Source organism: Anopheles darlingi, chromosome 3 (assembly GCF_943734745.1).
Source record: "Anopheles darlingi chromosome 3, idAnoDarlMG_H_01, whole genome shotgun sequence".
NCBI lineage: Eukaryota > Metazoa > Arthropoda > Insecta > Diptera > Culicidae > Anopheles > Anopheles darlingi.
In genome coordinates, this window is record NC_064875.1 from 25,438,439 (window position 1) to 25,460,938 (window position 22,500).

Genomic DNA, 22,500 nt, shown 5'->3' on the forward strand with positions numbered 1-22,500 from the left:
ATAGCTAGGTCCGTTAGTGATGTTGGAAATAGAGATGCGACGTGCTTGTAAATATGAGCTGGAAAGTTAACATGATGTTTGAGTTTTAAGGCTTTGCCTTTCGGGCTAAATGACGTCATTTGGAACAACGAATTATATTTTCCCAAGTATTTTTAAAAAAAGTTTGACTTTAGTATTCGGCTTGCACATAGCTCGTTAAGTTCAAATACTGTGTATTTAACGGCATTACAATACGACACACTTGATCCATTTTTCCCCGGTATTCAGCTTACGATGATTTAAATAGTCACATGGTAGATCATAACTAAAAGCACCGCACTTCAAATTAACTCAAACGTCGATCGATCAGATCGAGGGTCTTTCTTTTCTCTCGGGCATTTCGCAACTGAATAAGTTTTTGTTATTGTTTCATGTAAATTGATTTGTGAAAATTAAAGCAACTTCTTAATTAACTCATGACTTAACTAAACTTAAGAAATTGTTAAAATTTAATCCAACAATAGACATACCAATAAAAAATGGTAACGATTTGCAGCATTACCGGTCCCATGGATATCATTCCACCCTAGCCGGGCTCCCTTTCTCTCTCTCTCTCTCTCTTTCTCTCTCTCTCTCTCGTTCTTTTCCTTAACATCTATTGGTCTCATTTTTAAAATTATTATTCATGAATTAAACGCAACTATCTAACCTTCCCACCCCTCACTCTGCTCTGCAAGATGTACGGAATGGAGGGTGGTGATGGTGGATAGGTGAAAGAGGCAAGTAAAAGAGTATTAAGTGAATCCAATCGATTTAGAGACCATCAAAACCTTGGAAACGATACCCATATTGCCCTAAGACGTATTTTAAGGATTGGGGTTGTATGGAGGCCCCCCCCCTCTCCTCGTCCGATATGAACCAAATTTTGTCCCATAGTTTCTTAGATGACCATCAACAATTGTGCAAGTTTTAATGGTATTCGGTTCATAACTCGCGGAGTAATGAATGTTTTTAACAATCAAGTGTTAGGGAAGGGCATGAAGGAAGGTAGCGGGGGGTTTCTAACCATGCCTATAGCACTCACCGGCCCCAAAAACCCCCACATACCAAATTTGGAGTCAATCGGTCCAGTAGTTTCGGAGTCTATACCGGACATCCGGACAGACACATTCATTTTTATATATATAGATAGAAGATAGATAGATTAGCAGATACTTTAAGTCACTAGCGTAGTAAAACATTTAAATTCATTTTGGACAAGAAAGAGGTTCTATTACGGGCGGTGGAAGGATCTTCTGTGGCAGGCCAAAATCGCTCGTGGGTTGTAATGCTTGATAAGTAAGAAAAATTAATCAAATCAACCAAGTTATCATTTATTCCGATGTGCTCGTTTATTATTATTTGTTTCCTTGACACTGCTTTCCAGGAAATATAGATGAGTTCAATGCAAGAAGTGTTAGGTTGACTCATTGTGCTCATGGTACCCGTCATTCCATTTTCCTATTGTTGTGAAATGCAAACAGACCGCCGCGGTTTTCAGCTTTTTGAAGTCGCTTTATTTTTCCTCGAGCAGACTCAAAACTTGTCTGCCTTCCGTGGCGGTTATCTCTTTTCACTCGTTTATCGCCTTTCGCTTTCTTTCTCCTGGTTGCTTTTCGCCTTCTTTCTCAGTTGCCGCTTGCTAGCTCACTTGCGTGCAGGCTCGCACGCAAGTGAGCTACGGGTGGCTGCTCGTGGGCCCTACCGATAGCCGCTGCTATCGGTAACACTCCCCCCAGTACGGTCGTCCTAACTGACGTCTCGTACTTCGGCCCAAGAGCAGCCGCCTGTCCTGTCATGTGTATGTTTACTTTCCGTTTACCGGCACGTGCCGGTTCTTTGGATTCTCCTATCAACTGTGTCGCCTTTCAGCTTCTATCTATCAATCCCACATCCAGATCGTAAGGTCCCTTTCCACCCTGCTTTAACTAATCTGTCTTTGTTTTAGGGTCGCTTTCCCCGGTGTCATTCCGGCCTATCTCTGTAGCCTTGCTAGCACCCCGGCGTATCCCGTATCACTCCTTCCCCTGACTCTTGGCGTATCACGTCTAGCACGGCGAGCTTCGTGACTGGCCGTACGTAAGTGCTGTTCGCCGTCCTGACCCTTGCGGATCGAACCTGACCGTCCTGCTTGCTGGCGAAAACTTGCTCTACCACGCCCTTTGGCCAGGAGTTTCTGGGTAGCCTGGGATCGACGATGACTACCACGTCTCCTGTCCTGATGGGTTCGTTATATCGGTGCCACTTTGTTCGTCGTGTGATCTCTGGCAGGTAGTCGGTCACCCACCGCCTCCAGAATCTGTTGGCCAACGCTTGTGATGTTCGCCAGTTCTGCCGCAGAAGGCTGCCGCTGTCGTCCAACTCGCCCGGCTGCTTCATGCCATTCGACGAACCCAACAGGAAGTGGTTCGGTGTTAGGGCCGGGGCCGAGTCGTCGTCTACCGGCACGTGTGTGAGGGGCCGCGCGTTCATAATGCTCTCGACCTCGACCAGCAGGCTGCGCAGCACTTCGTCGTTCAAACGCTTGGCTGAGCTCGCAGCAACGATGTTCTCCTTCACCGTCCGGATCAGGCGCTCCCAGCTACCTCCCATGTGGGAGGCTTGTGGCGGGTTGAACTCCCACCGTATCCCGCGTTGGCTGCACTCTTTTGTGATATCGACGTGGTCGATCAGCTCCGGGTTGCGTTGCAGTTCCCTCTGCGCACCGACGAAGTTGGTTCCTCGATCACAGAATATTGTGAGCGGGGTTCCTCTGCGCGCAATTAGATTCCGCAGACCCATGATGCATGAGCTGGTGGTCAGCGAGTGAACCAGCTCGATATGGACCGCCCGCACTGTGAGGCACGTAGCCAGCATGCCCCACCGCTTTTCCACTCGCCTTCCCACGGCTACTTCGATTGGGCCAAAGTAATCAAGTCCTACGTATGTGAATGGCCGTACATAGGCCGCAAGACGCGCCGGGGGCAGGTCAGCCATGATGGGAGCCTTCGGTTCTGCAGCCGCATTCTTGCACCACTGGCAGTTCCTCCGCACTCTAGCGTAACAGGACCGGAGGTGAGGAATGTGGTAGAGCTGGCGCACCTCGTTAATCACTGTCTCGTGGTTTCGATGATGAAACCTCTCGTGAAACTTTCGCACTATCAGCTCCGTAACCGGATGACGCCGTGGTAGAATTACCGGCCTCTTCGCGTCTTCTGTTGCGTAGTGACATGCAGCGATCCTCGTTCGCATGCGTAGGATTCCGCACTCATCCAGGTACGGACTCAGCGAATGGATCGGGCTCTGTTTTGGTATCACGGTCGTAAGCCTAGTTGACGTCTTGGCGTTCTTCAGCAGGTCGATTTCCGCGGGGAACGCCTCCCTTTGTGCCTGGCTGATTATAACCCGTTGCGCCTTGCTCCTTTCCTCTGCTGTTATAGGGCCTGACGATCCGACTCTTTGGGTGCTACTAGCCCTGCAGTTGTGGACAAAGCGCAATACCCTTCCGGTTACCACGAGCACCTTTGCCCAGTCCGAGAATCTCGTCACGTCGACCACGGGCTGTTGTATTGACGGAGCGTCAGGCGAGTGATGGCCGGCGAAAGCTGGCCTCAGCTCCGATCCTGTGACCGGCTTTTCCGCCGGTTGTGCGGGCCACGTCTTGACGGATTCCCACAGGAACTGAGGGCCCCGGAACCACCGGCTTGTGGCGGCGAGATCGGGCATCCTGCTCCATTTGGTTGCGTCGTCTGCCGGGTTGAGCTTTGTGGGTACCCATCGCCACTCCCGGCATTTGGACGTTTTAAGAATCTCCACGACTCGGTGCCCGACGTGCTGGCTGTACCGGCGACTGTCGGAGTTGAGCCACCCCAGTACGTTACGGGAGTCGGTCCAGAAGAATCTGCTTGATGATTCGGCTTTTGATCCGCCGTCCTCACTTTCCTCTTCAACCAGACGGAGGGCGACTTCCACCGACCGGCAGAGCCGTGCTCCCAAAACTGCTGCTTCCAGCTCCATTCGTGGAATCGAAGTAAATCTCAGTGGCGCAACTCTTGTCTTGGCAGCTACTAGACAGCAGTGTACTGCTCCTCCCGTGGCGTGCCGGATGTAGCAGGCCGCGGCAGCTCCGTTCTCACTTGCATCCACAAAGGTGTGCAGCTCTATTTCGTCTTTCCTTGTCAGGGCGGATGTGCCGTACCACCGGGGAATTCGTACCTTTTCCACCTCTGGGAGAGCCTTCAGCCATGTTTTCCAGCTAGTGAATGAATCGCTGTCTATCGGTTCGTCCCATTGAACCCCGGATCGCCAAATCTTCTGCAGCAGGATCTTTAAGTATGCCAGGAAATTTGCGAGTAGGCCCAACGGGTCGAACATCGCCATGAGCACGCTTAAGACCTCCCGCTTTGTAGGGCACCGCGTTCCCTGCCACAGATCGCAAGAGTGCTTGTTCCTTCCGATCCGGTAAGTGAAGGTGTCGGCCGCGGTGTCCCACCACATTCCCAGCACCTTCTCTGTGTGTACGGTGTGCGTACACTCTATGTGCTTTTCTTCAGGTTCTCCGTGTAGGGCGCTTAACACCTGGGGCGAGTTGCTAATCCAACCGCGAATCTCGAACCCTCCCTCGCGGTGTACGTGCGCGACGTCCAGGGCTAGTTGTATGGCCTCCTCCTCGCGATCGACGCTCACCAGCATGTCGTCGACATAGTGTGCGTGGATGATAGCCTTAACGGCATTAGGGTGGGTTTCTGCGAACCGCTGGGCGTTGATGTTCTTCACGTATTGAGCGGTGCTGGGCGAGCAGCGGGCACCGAACGTCATCACCTGCATCGCGTAGGTCTCCACCTCACCGTGTTCGTTTTCCCATAAGAAACATTGGCTTGACTGATCTTCGGGACGTATCCGCACTTGATGGAACATCTCACGGATGTCCCCCGTTACCCCGATCCTTCCTTCCCGGAAACGGATCAGAATCTCGAACAGGCTAGAGAGCAGGTCGGGCCCCGTTAGCAACGCTGAGTTTAGGGAGGTTCCCCGCACCTCTGCTGCCGCGTCCCAGACGAGTCGAACTTTCCCGGGTTTATTCGGATTTGTCACCACAAAGATAGGAAGGTACCACCGTCTCGGCTCGTCTTGCTGCTCCTCTCTAACACTTAATTTCCTTATGTATCGTTTCTCTTCATACTCCTTTATTTTCTCTTTCAAGGTGCGTGCGAACTCCGGACTTCTCTTCATTCTCCTCTGTAGTTGTTGGAAACGTTGTAGCGCCATCGGGCGGCTGTTGGGCAAGGTTCCGTCGTCCTCTCGCCAAAGTAGGCCGGTTTCGTATCGGTCACCCACCAGCCTGGTGCGGGCCGTTAGCAGCTCCAGACACCTAGCGTCCTCCGTTGTCGTCACTCTTGTGGCTTTCGTTACTCCGAGACTGTCAAGGGAGAAGTACGTATTAAGCGCTTGGTGTATCTCTTCGTCGGTCGTGCTGCTGTCGCTACTACGCACCTGGACGGCTGCTACGTTATGCACCTTGTCAGCGCCCCCGCAAACGGTCCACCCCAGGCGGGATTTAACGGCTACCGGGTCGTTCGCTGCGCCCTCTCGACATTTCAGTACCAGCCCTACTTGTAGGTGCCCAATCCCGATGAGGAGTTTGGGGCGCTCGTTCGTGTACGGTTCCAGTCGCACGCCCCGCAGGTGCCGGTATTTTGATTGTAGAACTTCGCTGTCGAGGGTCTGCGCTGGTAGTTCCAGCTTCTGTACGGTCTTCACTCCGGACAGAGTGTACTGGTGACCCTGTGGCGTTCCCGAGATCTTTAGGGTCACGACGCGTGATCTCTTCTCCACGCGAGTAATCCCTCCCGTCCATTGCAGATGTAATGGCTGGTTGGGCCCGTCTAGGCCGAGCTCGTCCGCGAGGTCCTCCTCCACCAACGTGAAAGACGACCCTTCGTCCACGAATGCCATCGTCTTGATGGTGCTGGTCCGACCGTGGAGAATAACCGAGTGGTATCGAAATTGGGGGCAGGCGTCGCTAGCCTCACAGTGTTTGTCGATCTGGATACAGTGCACTGCACCTGGCTTTGCCCCAGCTGCTGATGGCTCGTGCACGGTATTTATTGTGGTCGATGGCCCGCGATGCAGTAAGGCGTGATGTTTGCCCGTGCATCCCTCGCTGCCACATGGCCTGGCTCCACATGCTCCCTTATGACGACGCAGACAGACAAAGCACAAGTGACCCTCCCTGGCGACCTCCCAGCGCTTCGTCGTGTCCATGCTAATGAACCGGCTGCACCGCTCCACCGCGCGGCACTCTCCTCCGCAGCCCGCACACATACTTGCCGACGGACTGGGCGTGCTGCTTTGTAGGGCCGTTCCGGGTGCCTGGTGTGCAGCCCGGCTCTCTGTCCTAGTCTCCGGCAGTGGACCCTGGCGTTGTGCCCAGGAAAGGCGGCTGAAAGTTTCTGCCGTCGCGTACAACCATTGGCTGAACGTAGCGAGGTCCGGCACCTCCTCAGGCGTCTGCATCGCCCACATCTGCTGCACCGAGACTGGTAGCTTCCCCAACAGCTGGTACAGTAGGGAGCTGTTGAAGCAGTGCTCCGGGGCACCGCAAATCTCTATGGTCGCTGCACAGTTCTGCACCGCGACCGCAAAATCGGTGAGCTGGTCCCATTGCCCTTCACGAACCGACGGTAACTGGCTCATCCGCTCGGTCAAAGACTGCACGATGCGCAGGGGTTGACCGAATCGCATCTTCAGTGTCGCGATCACCCTGCCCACGTTGTTCGGGTGCAATAGGAGGGACTTAACCGTCTCGTACGCCTTGCCGCGTAAACACCTTTCCAGCCGTATTATATTTTCGTCCGCCGTGAAGCCACACATCCTCGTGCTTCGGTTGAAGTTCGACAGGAAGTTTGGCCACTGTTCCGGGTCACCGCTGAACGCTGGTAGCTCCTTTGGGACGGCGTGCCTCGCCGCGACCTGTGACCTGGACAGTTGGAATTCGCCCATTGAATCGCCCCAACTGTCGCCGAATTCTGGGTCATTGACCGTGCGGATCGCGGTCGAGCTGGCCGGTAGACGACGTTCCGGCTCGGCTAGGCTATCCCGTGGGTTTGGGCGGTAACCGTGGCAGTTAGGCTGTTCCGGATCACCGCATTCTTGGTGCCGTGCTGCATTGCCGCCCCAGTTCTCCTCTCGATCGCTCATATCGGCTCCCGTCGAGCCGGACACGGAGAAGTCGCCTCGTAGAAGCGCCTGTCGACGCTCTTCGACCTCACTACTCCACCTCTGAAACTCCAATTGCTTATCCTGGAACTCTTTCTCCCGCTGTTGGCGCTCTTTCTCCAAGCGTTCCAGCGCCAGCAGCTTCCTCTCATTCGCCTCACGTTGAAGTGTGCTCGTCGAGCCTCTCACGCTCAGCAAGAGCTTCGGCGCGGTTTCCTTCGGCGCGCTCAGCGATGGCCGCGGGTGCGACGACGATGGGTTCAACGCACCGTGCTGACCTGCGCTGGTGCCGGGCTGATCGTCCTGTGGCGGCGTCTTCGTCTTGGTTCCCTTCCGACGGGCTCCTCTTTGGCCTTTCGGCGCCTTGACTGCGGGTGCTGAGGTCCTTCCCGACGGCGGCGTCACTACGTTCGCCTTCTCACTTGCACCGGCCTTCACTGCGCTGTCCGCCAAATCGTTGCTTCCCCCCATCATGCTTGCACTGCACTTTTCGCGCGCGAAACCTTACCGATCGAACACCAATCGAACACCAATCACTGGAATCAGTTGAAATCACGCGCTTGGACGCAGTAGGCTTCGAATACAAGTTTTGAGTGTTGTGAAATGCAAACAGACCGCCGCGGTTTTCAGCTTTTTGAAGTCGCTTTATTTTTCCTCGAGCAGACTCAAAACTTGTCTGCCTTCCGTGGCGGTTATCTCTTTTCACTCGTTTATCGCCTTTCGCTTTCTTTCTCCTGGTTGCTTTTCGCCTTCTTTCTCAGTTGCCGCTTGCTAGCTCACTTGCGTGCAGGCTCGCACGCAAGTGAGCTACGGGTGGCTGCTCGTGGGCCCTACCGATAGCCGCTGCTATCGGTAACACCTATCTTTGCACAATTCCGTTGAAGAACGACGATCATCAGAATTTAACAAGCTCACCTCTGACCGTTGTTTGCGTTTCTTCGAGATTTGAATGGGTACTATAGAATTCAGTTTATATTTATGCTTCGTTTAGCTTATGCATTTTATGCTTAAATACGGAACTCAATATAGCTTGAGTAAATTTCATCGTCACTTGCAATATCCATCGTAAACTATACCACCGATACTTTTAAATAGTTTGGCTGGTGATAAGAACATGATTTGCGACCAAACGCTGGAGGTATTTCATTGAAAAAGTGAAAATCATAGAAAAAAAACAACAACAAAAAAATAAATTACTCGTTTCTTGTATGTCTTCTACGTTGATCCTGTAATTGTTTTTCCACTTTTCCCTGGATTTCTTTTATTTCTAAACAGTTATTGTTCCTTTCTATAAAATCTTCTAAGCATCATCAATTGGGACCGTCCTGCACCCTTCACTCGCTCGCATTTTATTTTAATTTCAGGTTTTATGATTCGCCCAAATTTAGGGATTCCAGATCAACATAACGTCTTCTCTTAAAAAGGAAATGAATGATTAGCATCGACGCAGAAGGTTGAATGATTAGCACAAGTTTCACAACAGTTGTAATGCATATAGCTTTGGTCTGCACCACATTATAAGAAATATCCTTGCAATGGATCCACGTGGTCGTGATGCATCTGCTCGAAATCACGTATCCCCTCCACCCAATAATCCTTGAAAAATTTCATCCCCACCACCAATTTTCATTCGTTATCCCTACTCCTACCAAAATCGTCACGATGCTGCCGTGAGTGAACATCCTCGGTCGGCTCAGAAGGTTTCCATCGGAAAATTCATCATCGACAGGGGGAAAAACTTAACGAAATCCCTCCCCAAGGACATCAACCCCTCGGAAGCCGGCGGGCGAGGCGAAATCAGCCGAGACAAGAACCGCAGGTTGTGAAAGAGCCGGAAAAACACCATCGAAGTCCTCGTCGGCAGGGTGTCGTCCACCCTCCTTTTCTAGGAAACGAAAGCGAGGAAGAGCAGGCGGGACGCATTTTTGTTTGCCGCTTCCTCGGGTCGTTGGAGGACCCGAAAGAGAGCAGAGAGAGCAGAGAGGACACACACAGTAACGCTCCCGGACGAAGAACAGCCGATTCGTGTTGCGAAGGGATGAAAGCGCAAGGGATGCTTGGATGCGGTGCTTCCGCGTTCGTGTACGAGAGAGAAACACACCGAAGAGAGCGCAAGAGAGTTTCCCGGGGGTTGGTCTGTGTGTATTACTGTCGACACAAGGACGACGGACAACGTCTCGCTTCGTTTGGGCCGCGAGGACATCCCGTTGTGTGTATGCGTGTGTGTGTTTTGTGCTCGGAAAAGGGCGAAGCTGTGGCTGCTGCTGTGGCTGCTGCTGCTGCTGGTGGTGCCAATGGTTGATGCTCCGAGAGAGAGAAGCTGCTGGATAGTCGGAGCTGGATGTTTCATAACATTGGACATCGTTGGTTGCGTCGTCCTTGTGTGCTTGTCACCGAGAATCGTGTTCGTGGTTTTCTTCACGTGGTTCTACGGGCTTTTCCCCGGGGGGTTTGTCCAGGGAGGTTTTTTTTGTGAAGGTTCCCCCCCCCCACCGCACCACTACTCGCCTCCCCCTTAAAGGTAGTGAACCGTGAAGCCAGTGCTTGCTCTCCTGTGCCTAGGGACCACGAATAGTGCGTCGATTCGATTCGATAGGACCCCGGCGAGAACCGAAACCATTGTTCTTTGTGGCGTGAATTCGTGAACCTGAAAGGGACCCCTCGGGTAAGGCGTGTCCGGTTTAGGACCGTATCAAATCGCGTGCAAAAGCTCGCATCTATCGATAGGGAAAACGGAATCGACTCCAAGGCATGCGGTGGCCCTACGGTGCGCAACCCTCGGTCCCTGGCAAGTGACGAGTGGCGTGAGGTGGCGGCTTCAGTAGCAATCTGTTTTCACCGTGGGCTACCGTGGGTACGTCAATCTGAATTCTTTCCACGGCATTCGAACGTGCTTGCGTGCGTGCGTACCGTGCGTGCGTGTGTTGTGCTGATTGGTGGTGGTTGATTGTGTGTGCATTGTGATTGTTCGGGCGGAAAGAGAGAGAGAGGGAAAGAGTGATGTCGGTTACGAGTGGAACAGCAGAAGCCGCAGCCCTTACTCAAGAACACACAACAACCGGAGCCTTGCCGAAGGTGAAGTAGGCTACAAAAGCTACTTTGGTTCCGCCACCGCTACACCATTGCGCATAGTAACCGGGGTGGGGCGGGCAAAGCAGAGAGAGAGAGAGAGCAGTAGGCGACGAGCATCGAGCTCCACTCAACGCCTGCCAATTCGGCTGCCAAGGAAGCTCGCGCGTGAAGACGAAGAAGAAGAAGAGGTTCGTATTTATTACATTCTTTAAATACCATCCACTTTCCCTTTTTTTATCACAGCCGCACGCGGGGTGGTGGGTGTGACCACTCCCTCCTCCCCCTCCTCCCTCTTCTCCTCTTCTCGATAGCCAGTATTAAGGCGGGGGAGACGTGCTCGATTGTGTGCCGCCGGGTGGCGAAGTGGAGCGGATAAGGTCATGAATTATTTATAACGCAACATTACCCCCCACGTCGGTTGCCATCCACACCAGCAGCCAAGCCAGGCCAGGCCAGGCGAGGTAGCTCTGTTATCCTTTTTACCAACCCCACCTTCGTCTCTGCCTCTACTCTTCTCTCTTTCTACCGCTCTGGCGATGTCCACCTTTGGAGCATGATGGCCACTTACCGGTTTTTGAGGGAGAGAGGTGGAGGTACTAGCCCCAAGGATGGCATTTCCGGGGTGTGTCCCGAATGGTGGTTTGCTGGGGCATCGACTTCATCGTCGGCGTCGGAAAATTCTCGTCTTTTTTAGCTTTCCAGATAGTCCTTAGTCGACCGCCCAAAGGACAAAGGAAAAAGTGTTTCGTTTCGTTTCGTGGAGCGGCTTTAACCAAAAAGGCGGAACCGCGGTTCCCAGGGGGGGTGGGGCGCGTCACGCCCTGAAATGGAAATGCGGCCCCCACAGTCGGCCCCAAACGAAGTGTTTAAGCGTCCGCGTCTTGCGTCTTGCGCCGCTTGCTCTCTCACTCTCACCTCTCACCTCTCACTACAGTTCCTCTCTCTATCTCTCTATCGTTCTTGCGGTATTCTCTCTCTCTCTCTCTCCCTTATTCTCTTGTGCAAACAACACAGGAAATCAGCGTCTTATTTCTGTGCGACTGAAGGAGCCCTCCTCCGTCAAAATGGAGTCCCCAAGTAAGACAGATGCCCGTCATTGATATTGAGATTTGCGGGCGTTTCATTGACTGATGTTGACCTTACTGCTCCCCCCCCAGGAAGAGGACACCTGCCTTCCATTCGTCTCCTTCCCCCCTCATAACAAACCTGGTGTGTGAGTTCGTTCGGAAAGGAATGTGGATGCCGAGCTTTATCTTCAATTTCAAGATGGATCTAGCAGGCTAAGCTCCCCATCCTGGTCCTTGATTTTGTGGCTATTCATTCTTCAAAAGCGTGGAGCCACGTGGAGCGTTTCCTTGGTTGCGCCCCCCCCCCCCCCCAATGTTAACGTCGCAATGCCGTTGCGATGACATTTTGGTTGTTTACGGGTTTTTGGGGCGTGTGCGCGCGTGTGTCCACGTGGGCAGAACAGTGGCCTGCGATAGTGATAAAAGCGCGCGACGTGACGTGATGCAGACGAGTCATGGGTGCGCCTTCGCATGGCCACCGGGAAATGTGTGTTTGTGATTTTTTTTACCGGAATCCTTGCTCCTTCTCCTTGGAGCTCTCCGGAACCGAAGAGGAAAGAAGAGTAAAAGCGAAGGAACATGTTTCAATTTCCGTTCAATTTCTATGAAGCTCAGGAAAAGCACCGGAGCACCACGGGGTGTTCGTGATCCGAGGCTTCGGAAACGCGCAATCGGTAAATCAATATACATGGAAATAAATAAATTCGATTTATGGTCGGAATAAATTTTCAACGAATTACAAAACGCGAACGCGAGACGTGTCACCGTGTTTATGACTGCAGGCTCCAGATATTCGATCGCTTGGGTGAACAAATTGCTCCAGGTGGACCGAGGTAGACCAGGCGTGCAGTCCTACAGGACTCTACCTAAACGTTGCGACACACAGCTCGTTGAGGATCAATATGTGTGGTATGGTGTGTCTACGCCATCGGCACCACGTCAGTTCTCGGAAGACGATATTAAAAATTTGAAGGATCAAAGGTGTACTGGACGTGTTCCACTGCTTTGTGGTGGGGATGGACAAGGCTGTACAGTGATGGTCTATTTGTAGAAGACCGACATCTTTTGGTGAAGAAAATCCATCAAAGGATTCCATGGAGCAGAAACACATGTTGGAGAAAGGTCGCATTATATTGTGTTTGTACGTTGGCCACCAAAAGTGTGCGAATTTCAATTTGAATGCATTCAAGCGAGACACATATTGTCACCTGGACACTTTTTTTTCAATATATAACACTAGCCCCGTAGGGATCCGCTTGTTCAATCGAATCACCATATGCGATGTGATCCCTTTTCCGGGTAAAACCCCATTACATGGATTGCGACAAAATGGATTTTAATATCTGTCGGTCATGTCGGTACAAATACAAATTGAATTTACTTCGAGCCCAGCACCCAGCATGCAGCATGTATCGATTCCCGTTGGTCCGAAAGATTGGCACAGTACTTCTACTACGGTCCTATCCTTTGCCACATGTCCCTTTTGTTGGCCAGAAGCTTAGCGTTTACACCTCTATCAAATGACAATTAACAGCCAGTTTCATTGGCTGTGGACCAGATGAGCGCCTTATCCCATCGCCAGCCAGTGCCAGTGACCAGCTGACACTTCCTCCAGCCCTGGCCTCGTACCTCGCGCTCCTGCCAAACACTTTCATCGCTTTCTAATCTAATTTGTCACCAAACTATCCTAGCCGACCACGAGACCTGGTGTGCCACTCGTTAGCCGGTGTGCCAGGCGCCGGACGACCTACCTCTTCTACAAGGTCTTCTAGCCCTCGGCCTCGACCACCGCTGCCCGGCACGAAATTACTACGAGCAATTTGTTTAAATATCTTTATCTCGTTCCGAGGATCACCGAGCGTCCCGTTGGATTCGACAATGTTTGGCTCCAAATTCTCCGTACGCTACTGAGTGTCCTAGGAGACACTTCTAGGAATGGATGGAAGGGACCTTTTTGGTCCTGTTCGGACCCAGTGTCACACGACCGGCCTGGCAACCGGAGCATCGATTGCGATCGTTTGCCCGATACCTGAGCGCTCTCCTCGACTGAGGGGTGTATCTAGGGTCCGAGGTGCGATAAGTCAGATGTTATCCTGCCGAGCGGGTAAAAGTATCTTCATTACAGCACACCGACCGACCGACCGACCAGCAGCAACAGCAGCAGGGGCAACAAAACGGATCCGAGATCCGATGGTCATACATCGGCCGGCATCGGGGATTATATAGTTTAGGGAAAACTGCAGCCGAGAACGCTTTCGCTGGAAGGATACTTTCGGAGAAAAGTTGGCCCTTCCCTACACACACACACACCTTGACCAAGGTCCCTACACCATGCGGGGTCCCGAGGTGTTGCCTTTGCTTTTCCAAACTCATATCTTTTTTTTTTGTCCGTCGTTTTGTTTTACGGGTGGTGTGGTGAGTCCAGGTAGAGGCCGTCGTGGTGCCGCTGGCTTTGACCTGGCAGGACGAGCAGTGCAAAGGATCAGTAAAAATTAATTACTTTTTCAATGGACACCCAATTTTCTTCGGGAGGCCACGGCAAGCTTGGGATCCCTTGTTAGCTGGGACGTCGGAACACCTGTTTCAAAGGATGTAATGTTCTTCTCGGTTCTTCTCGGTTTTTTTTTCTTCTAACCTTTCTATCTTTCTGTTTTTTTTTGTTGGTTGGCCGGTTATTGCTATCCTTCGCCACTTTCAGCATAAACTCGGAACACCCGGGGGAACAAAGAGGGCTGGACTCCACAGGATTGCCAGGATTGTCCGGACGGGGGGTTTCTATTGTTTTTAGGGCTGTGTATGGTGTGCGCACAGTGCGTTCGGTTCGGTTTCTCGGATCCGAAAGATATGGTTGGCTCATTAAAGACAATTAACTCCAATGAAACGTAGCTTTTCCGTTGCCGTTGCCGTGGCAACGTATACCTTGTGTAGAGGAGAAAGAGATTCCCTGGGAATGGGATTTTGATTTTCTTGACCGGAGGAGTTTGACCGGGAGCGCATATGGCAGCCGGAAGCCTGGGTATGACTTGGGTAATTTTTGCCCATTTTTCGTTCACAATCGAATCCGGGATAGGAAGATTGCTGCACAGAATGCCCTCCCCCTGGCATACGCAGCATTAATCCCCCGGGGAGGGAAGCCCTAGACAAGGGCTTCTTCCTGTCTAGAGCTGGTACAGTCGGACGGTCGGTCGGTCGCATCCTCAGACTGTGTGTGTGTGTGTGTATCTCCGGACCTCGGGCGCTCCTGAGAAGTGGGAACCATTGTGCAACATTCTAATCCAACGGATGACCATTTCTACATTTTTCGAGAAATAAGGATCTGTGCAGGATGTGTAGAGGCCGTTCATTGAAAATGTTATAGAATAGAATACACACACACAGCTAATACTGTATCCTCGTTCGGTTTTCCCGGAGGATAAAAGGACGATTTCGTTCATTCGTTCGTTCGTTCCTTTCCATTGATTTCGGTTCTAGGCATGTTTCCGGGACCGTCGCTCCCCCCCCCCCCCCCCATGGGAGATGCGCTCTGCGAAATGGAAACAAAATAAAAACTTTGGCCACCAAACTTCGGACCAAAATGGGATGCCCTCTATCCCTCCGGAGACCGTCCACAGTGCAACAGGGAAGCAGTAATTAAAGTTCTTCAATTTATTCACCTACTACTATCCACCCTCCACGAATGAGATAGAATATAGAACTCGCAGCAGTGTGTGCACACTGGTTCCAGCTTCTCCATTTCCTTGCTAGGAGATAACGGGAGGCCAAACTTTTTTTTCGATTCCCTCCTGTGTGCCTCCCCGTGTGTTCTAATCTTTGCGTCCAATCTGTATGTACTGTGACGTATCCTTGGGATCACTGTGGGAATGGGGAGCGAATGGTACCCTGAAGGCCCTGCCCATCGTCGGCCTTTAAGTCGAATGTCGATAATTCATTAATTATTTACTCCGCGTCCTGACGCGTCCGGGGCAGGTGGAGAAGGAGTTCTTGAAAGCAGGGAAGCGCAGAAAGTTCTTTTCCAACGTAATTTCTCCTCTTTCTCTCGCTCTAGTCCGCCGCAGAGGCGGTGTTGCTGAAGAAAGAAAGTAAAGATAATATACATTTTATATATTTATAAACCGAAAGACGTCCTTACTGCTACCCGCACAATAATCTAACGGTTCGTTGCACCCTAGCCGTTTCCGTGGTGCTCTTCTCAGGGTCCTTCGCGTAAAAGGTAGCAATTGCTTTACTTCCGGATTTTGGGGGTGGCAGCGCGCACAATTACGATAATTATGATCGTCAGGCGCAATCAGCGACCGTAAATAATGGCTATATTTATGGTGCAGAAGTGAGCGCATAAATCGTACGCAGAGCGGTTTTCGGAGGAGGTTTTTACGCTCAACGTGTACGCAGAGAGGATTGACGCCTTCGCCTCCGACGACGGTTCTCTTGGGAAGTGTTTCGGCGTTTCCAGAAGTACAGCTGGAATGCTTCGCATCTTAGGACCCCTTCGGAATGGTGTTTTTTTTTCTCAATGCGCAATCATAACGCAAAAGGACCTTAGATGCCTGGCAATACTCCAGGTGCCCAAAGGCCCGATTCCGTTTCTGTGTATTGCCGTAGCCCCCAGAATCGCCGCCGTCTTCTCATGCGTTCTAATGCGGCTCCGTTCATTAATTTTCCTTCATTCTCCCATTCTCTCTCTCCTAGCAAGAAAAGGAAATAAGAAATTGGAAAGAAAAGGAATGGAAACATGAAGCCCTCGTAGCCCGATCCTGAAACAAACGATTCATATTTCGGACCACAGCAGCAAAAGGACCTGAGTGTGCTGAAGAGTGGGCAAATATGAAATGTGAGGCCACGGGGCCGGCGATCCCGGGTGGGATCAGGGGCAAGCAGGGGCAGAAGATGATTAAGTAAAACCCCGGATGGAACCCCGGTGGAAGGTGTTATTCTAGGAAATTTTACGGAAAATCCACCGTACCGGTACCACCGCCGACTGTATTGTTGCGCGTGATAATGCCGTTTCGGTTCGCTGGGAATGATGAGAACAGCGGCCGTGGGGCCCCTTGGAACGGCGCAGGAACGCGCGTCGAGGATTGTGTTTATTGCAGGGTTTGGAATGAGCGTTGTGAAAGGAAACCATTCTGGGAGGGGTTTTGTGGATTAGAATGGAAGAGTTTAATGATTCTAATTCAGGCCCTATGTTTCATAGGAAAGGGAGGATTTCGAATTCATTTCCCAGGAACATGGTCCTCCCTGAGCATAGTCTTAGGTACGGCCAGGACGTTCAGATTAAATAGTAACTTGAAGGGAAATTATCGAAGTATTTTAAACTTACTCTAGGACTCTTCGCTTGACTTTGATTCCTGCATTCTGTCATTGGTCCATAAAAAGGGAAAACTGTAAGCTTCCCAGCCTAAAGAAGCAAATAAACAACTCGAAATGGCCCCCCGAGGAAATTGAATGCCCGGTTCCTGGGACACTCCACCATCTATTGTTCCATTTTATTGGCCAGAAAATTGCAAAAATCTTTCACCCTGGGAACTGCTACTGCCGCGAGTGTCGTACCACGAATGTACCAACGCGAACACGAACTTTCACCCCGAAAAACGTTTTAATCTGTTTGAACAATTCTGGTCCACCCGGAACGCCGGAACGCCGGAACGCTGTGAATGGGGCTGGCTGCATGCTGATCCTGTTTGGGTTACGGTCGCCTGGCATAATGCTATGTTGCAACAACATCAGCAGGGACCGGTGCGAGCACGCTGCTCTCATCATCAGCAGTAGCAGCAGCAGCAACAGCAACCAATTCCACGGAACCATGAAACACAAATCCGCCAAAAACCAACAGCTCGGTCCCGTGGAATGCACGGCATTGGGAACGGGTTGACAGCAAACCAACGAGCGAGCGAGCAACAGTAGGGACTTCTCGGAGCTCGGTTCCAGGCTACCATTCCATGGCGATGACAGCTGCTCGGTGAGGCGGAAAATTGAATCCAATCACTGCTAATCCTGCACCGGCAAAATCAACACACCGGTGGTGGTGAACGGAACCACTCTTGAACCGGAGGGACCCACTTGAAATTATATTCATGACGACGATAATCGTGAGGCAAAAAAAAAAAGGACAGGGTCTTGGCTGCGATGACGGCGCACAAGAGAACGATTGCTGCTGCTGTTGCTGCTGGTCCTTGCTGATCCACCTTTTGGTTCACGGAACCGAAATAAAATTCGAATAAAAAGCTCCCAAAAATCACGTCGTCGTCGATCCTCTTTTCTACCGGGGAAGGGGGGGGGCCAAGATCCTGGTGCCTCCCTGGTGTTCGCACGTAGCAAACCCCCGGATCCGAGCGAAAGAACGGTCGTCGACGACGTCGACGTCGGTATTATTGAGTTCTATTCAACACTCGAACAGAATGGCTCCCAATTTCGTCGTCCACAGGACTAGCGGCGGTGGCGACGACAGGAGGAGGATAGGTCCTCGGGGGCAGGCAGGATGCAGTGTCGATCCTTAAGCGCGCGCGTATTGTTGAGACCGATGGTGAGGAACACGATGACGAATGAAATCCCAGGGCCAGAGGACCTCAGGATCCGGCAACTTCTCTTCCCGTTTTTTTTTGTCGGCGAAGCGAGAGTGAATCGTCGCTCCACGTTCTCGGTGTGGTTCTGGCTGGAAGATTCTATTCAGACCCGCCGAACGTTCGCTCCTTGGTAGTGGTTGGTGGTTTTTGTGGGTCCCCTGTTCGCGCTCGTGTGCATGCTCGTGTTTGGGTGTCTGAAAGGAGCCAGAAAGGACATAGGGGAATATTCGGTGGAAGGTTAACGGCAAGACGGAGCGTCTTTAGCTTTTACCGGCTACAAATCCCGTCTTTAAAGCAGTCCCGACGACCATGAAGATGATGATGCTAGTTCTTGGTCCTGTTATACACTGCACAATCCTCACAGTGGTTTGCTTCTGCTCGGGCGTCTTGAGAGGATTTCGATTCGGGTCTTCGAGCGCGCGAACGATCGACGATGACCTAGATTATGGGTAGGAAACCGACTGAATAGGTCGGACGTGGCCGCAATATGTGCCCTCCGTCAGCTGCATCATCGTAAACCCTCCCCGGGGAATCGGTTGCGTCCATTTTTCTCCATCCGAGCGCACCAGCATCAGCAACAGCGAGCCTCTAAGCCTTGACCGACCAGGACCAGGCTCCTTTGACCGCCTGACAATGGCCGGGCCGGCGATGAGAAAAGATTTCTATTTTTGGGGTGATTAATTCCAAAATCCCAACAATCCTCTATTGAGTTGACCGTTACGCGTGGTCGGTTTTTTTTCGGGGCGTTCCACACACACATGCAGTCCCAGGAATGACATTCATCTTATACGGTTGGGCTGCAATGAGATGGCATAAATTGCACCATGGATCGATCGATCGGTCGGTTCTGCTGTTGCTGTAGACCCTCGGTATGCCGTGTTCGATTGCTTGTCTGGTGGGCCAGGTTTATTGGTTCTCTTGACCGTTCGATCGGCGACACATACCATAAGACGATTGCTCTCATAATTGGCATCCCAAAATAAGCATCCCCGCCATGCCATGCCAGTGCTGCGGCTCTCTCCTCTCCGTATGGGGCATCGAAATCCTCATCAATTGGTCTGGGTTTTAGCCTTTTATAAGACGGTACGAGGCTAGTACGCCGTACGGGAACTGCAACAAACAAGACCAACGAGTACTTTTCCTCGACAACGACGACGACGAACGACACAACAAACCCGCAATGCCCGATAAAGATTTAGTTGGTCTTTTGTTGCGATTCCGCTCGGGATCGCGCTGAACACAGGACCCGATGGTCCGTGTTTGTCCTTGTTACGATGCTGCTATCGATGGGCCAAGGGGACCCGTGCTGCACGTCCCACGTGGTCTTTTGTTGCAACAAAAGAAGATGCATCGATCGGCAGTGGCGGTGGCTTGGCAAAGGCAGAGGGATAGAAAGGATGCTCGCTCGCTCGCTCGCTTTGAGTTGGTTTAACCGAGTGTGGCTTTATTGTGCCCAGCGAAGCGCATTCGAGCCCGGTACAAAGCAGGACATCGAGCAGTACGTAGGTTGTACATGAAAAGAAAAAACAGCAGAGATTCTCTATTAATCCGCTGGGCCAATAAATGGAATCCGTTCGTTCGGTTCGATTGGGTAGCAGCTGCTGAGTCGAGAATTGAATCGATCGGATCCGCTTGCTTGATTAATACCGGCAAAGGAATGCTGCTCACGTAGCGTCGCTATAGCTTTACCGCTAAACTGTAATCCTGCGAGAAGTTGTAGGTTTTTATGTACAGCAGTTTATTTTGACAAATGTAAGCACACAATTCTGACACGACGCTCTAATGGTAGGAATAATATTCAGATTTTAAACGAACTCTGCGAGTGCTGCGATGTGCATTGAAATTACCAAAGAATTCCCTCGCCTCGCCTGCTTGGTCGAGTCCAACTCGTCAATTGAGGGGCCCTCAAGGGCTGCTGCCATGACAATCATGTCAGACACGCGTCTGACGATATTCAAAAACCTTGGAGCAGGCGAGAGATGGCAACATCACAATTCATATTTCAGCGAAATAATCATCGCCACTGGGCCGCCCGATAGTAGCGGCAGCAGCAGCAGCATCAGCAGGACACAAGACGTTGATGTGCCGCGTGTTTGTTTGGGTCTTTGAACCCCAGGAGACCACCCTCGCGCGTCCTTTTCTCTCACCTCCGGTGCCAAGCGTTACAGGAAGCAGGCGCCTAACGAACTTCATAATTTATGGCACTTTGGGTGGACGCGCAACCGTCGTCGCTGTCGTCGTTACGTCGTCCGCACTTCACACTTCACACTGAAGAAGGTCCGCGTGGTCCGGGACCGGGTCCGGGTCCGGGTCCGGGGATGTCTGACAAGGAAGAGCGACGTGGTGCAAAGTGTCAACCATATTTATCCATCGAACAGAACCGAACCGGCGTGGATGGTGGTGGCTGGATGGTCTCGCTGGAAGGCAATTTATCATGAACTGCCAATTTTCCCGGCCACTTGCTCAAAACGGGGGGGGGGGGGGGGGGGGGCATTTTATACTGTCACTGCCTGCCTTGTCTCTGGAGCTTCCTAGTTCGTTTGTGGGGAGGGAGCTCGAGGCGACCCTTAACCTTCCGAAAACGGAACCAGCTAGCCAGCTTGCACACACACACACACACACACACACACACACACACATGGACATCGTTGGCCCCAGTGTTTCGCGCGCAATTGTGCCCGGGAATGGTCCCAGTTGGAAGTCAATTTACACACCCTCTCGCTTGCTGGTGCGCGGTGGGACACGACGAAAACACACAAAATGTCATAAAACCCGGGAAGGTTTCCTGCGAAGAAAGAGGGTCACCGTCACCGTCGGCACTGTCACACAACAGCTCCCACAGTGTGTGTGTGTGTGTGGTGCGAACCACTGATTCACACGAAGGGCTCTAGACCCGGCGCCGGTGGCTAGACGGATGGTTGATGGTGCACCAAAATGGCGGCGGCGTTGTTGATTTTGGTCGCTTCCGGACCGAACACCCGAACCCGGGAGCAGAAAAAGGGTGTGCCCGGCGCCGATGCCGATGACATGAAGTTCGGGAACATAAATTGCACCCAAAAGTACAAAACGGCGGCTAATTGCATTATCGAGTTGCTTGCTCGACGAGTACGCGAGCGTCTAGCGTGACCAGGGCCCGGGGGAGGGGGGAAGGAGACCCTCTGGCAACCGTCAACTGTGTGCCATTCTGGGACAGCATGTTTCGGGGCCGAGTGGTTCGTGAGCAAATAAACATAAATTAAATTTTCCATTTTTATGCGCTAAGGAGTCGCAGCACAATCGAAGAGTGCTTTGGAAGAGGGGAGGGTTAGCGCGCCGTGCTTCCGGCAGATGTCGCTACCGTGACAGTGACGTGGCGGCGAGGTCGTTCAGGGGATATCTGACTCGATTTGAGACCCTCCCTCCCCACCCGGGGAGGCGAAGTCTTCGGAATGCAATCGTTTAGTGTGCTGTCTAATCAACGTATCCCTTCGGGGAGGAACAAAGGGAGAAGGAGCCGCCATTTTAAAGACTAACAACAGCCGTCGTATAGCGGCAGGTGTGATGGCAGCTTGTTTAAGCAGCACCATCATCATCAACAGCAGGAGCAGCAGCAGCAGCAGCAGCAGCGGCTGTGAGATGTGTTGAAATGTCAGTGAAGTGCCCAGTGTGGCGTGTCAGTACTCGAATCACGTGCGGCCAGTACCACAACATCACGAGTACGGCAGAGTACTATGAGCTGTATAGCTACCCCTACGTGTTTCACATGAAATGTGAAGCGCTATTAGAGGAGCAAACCGGAGGGGGGGGGGACCTATCCGTGTCCGACGTCTACGGTAGACAGCTTTAAATCGACAGCCCCTCCGGAATCCATCATCCTCCGATGCGCACATCGGGGTATCGGTTGCGACGAGTTTTAATCAAACGAGACAACCTCTCTCTCTGTCTCTCCCTTGGTTCAGCAGACACCATTGTCTAATGATGTGGAGTGGACTCAATCGAATGGGACTAGCGAATGTCAACTGCTTCGTCGAGGGTACGTACACACGGCACACGTACATCGTTCGCCACTTGATCCCCCCGAGTAGACAGAGAGTCTACTTGGATTGACAGAGTTCGAAATGCGTCTTGAAATAAAACCTTTAAAGAAACATGTGTTCTCGCTGCTGCCACGTCGTCCTCGTCGTCCTCGTCGTCGTCTCGATAACAGCCCCATGGCTCCGACCATTCACGTCGATACTCGCGGAGTCACGTCATCTGCTCTTTCCCCTTGGCACAACTGGCAACTGTTGTGTTTTACTTTCCGACTTGTACATGTCCTCCGCTTAGAGGGAATGGTATGGTATACCGTATTCCGAGTACAGTTCGCTTGCTGATTCGGGTATCTGGCATTGGCCCCGAATCAAGGGTCCTTCCTCACAATACAGCTGGTATGAAGTTTGATTACTGTTTGGTCGAGCAACTGGGAAATGGGGGGGTGGACTACCGATATGATATGTACCCAATGTTTTACGGCCGGGAACGAAATGATGAAGCTCTGCCCTTACGTTAGTCACCCGGTGCTCTGCGGATAGGGGGGGTATGGCCTTGGTACTTCTCACCAGGACCAG

At 51.9% G+C, this 22,500-nt stretch overlaps 2 protein-coding genes across 2 annotated transcripts in view; one reads left to right on the forward strand and one right to left on the reverse strand.

The window, feature by feature from the left end:
• Nucleotides 1-2,010: 2,010 nt before the first annotated feature.
• Nucleotides 2,011-4,914, reverse strand: LOC125953813 (uncharacterized). The gene has a single exon (XM_049683596.1). It carries the CDS (start codon nt 4,912-4,914, stop codon nt 2,011-2,013), a length of 2,904 nt encoding a protein of 967 aa, XP_049539553.1.
• A 5,294-nt stretch (nt 4,915-10,208) lies between these two features.
• The window catches only part of LOC125954276 (insulin-like growth factor-binding protein complex acid labile subunit), a 26,078-nt gene continuing 13,786 nt past the window's right edge, over nt 10,209-22,500 (forward strand). The window contains exon 1 of the mRNA XM_049684435.1: nt 10,209-10,475. The gene's annotated coding sequence lies outside the window, so the exon portion shown is untranslated. The remainder of the gene's footprint in view (nt 10,476-22,500) is intronic.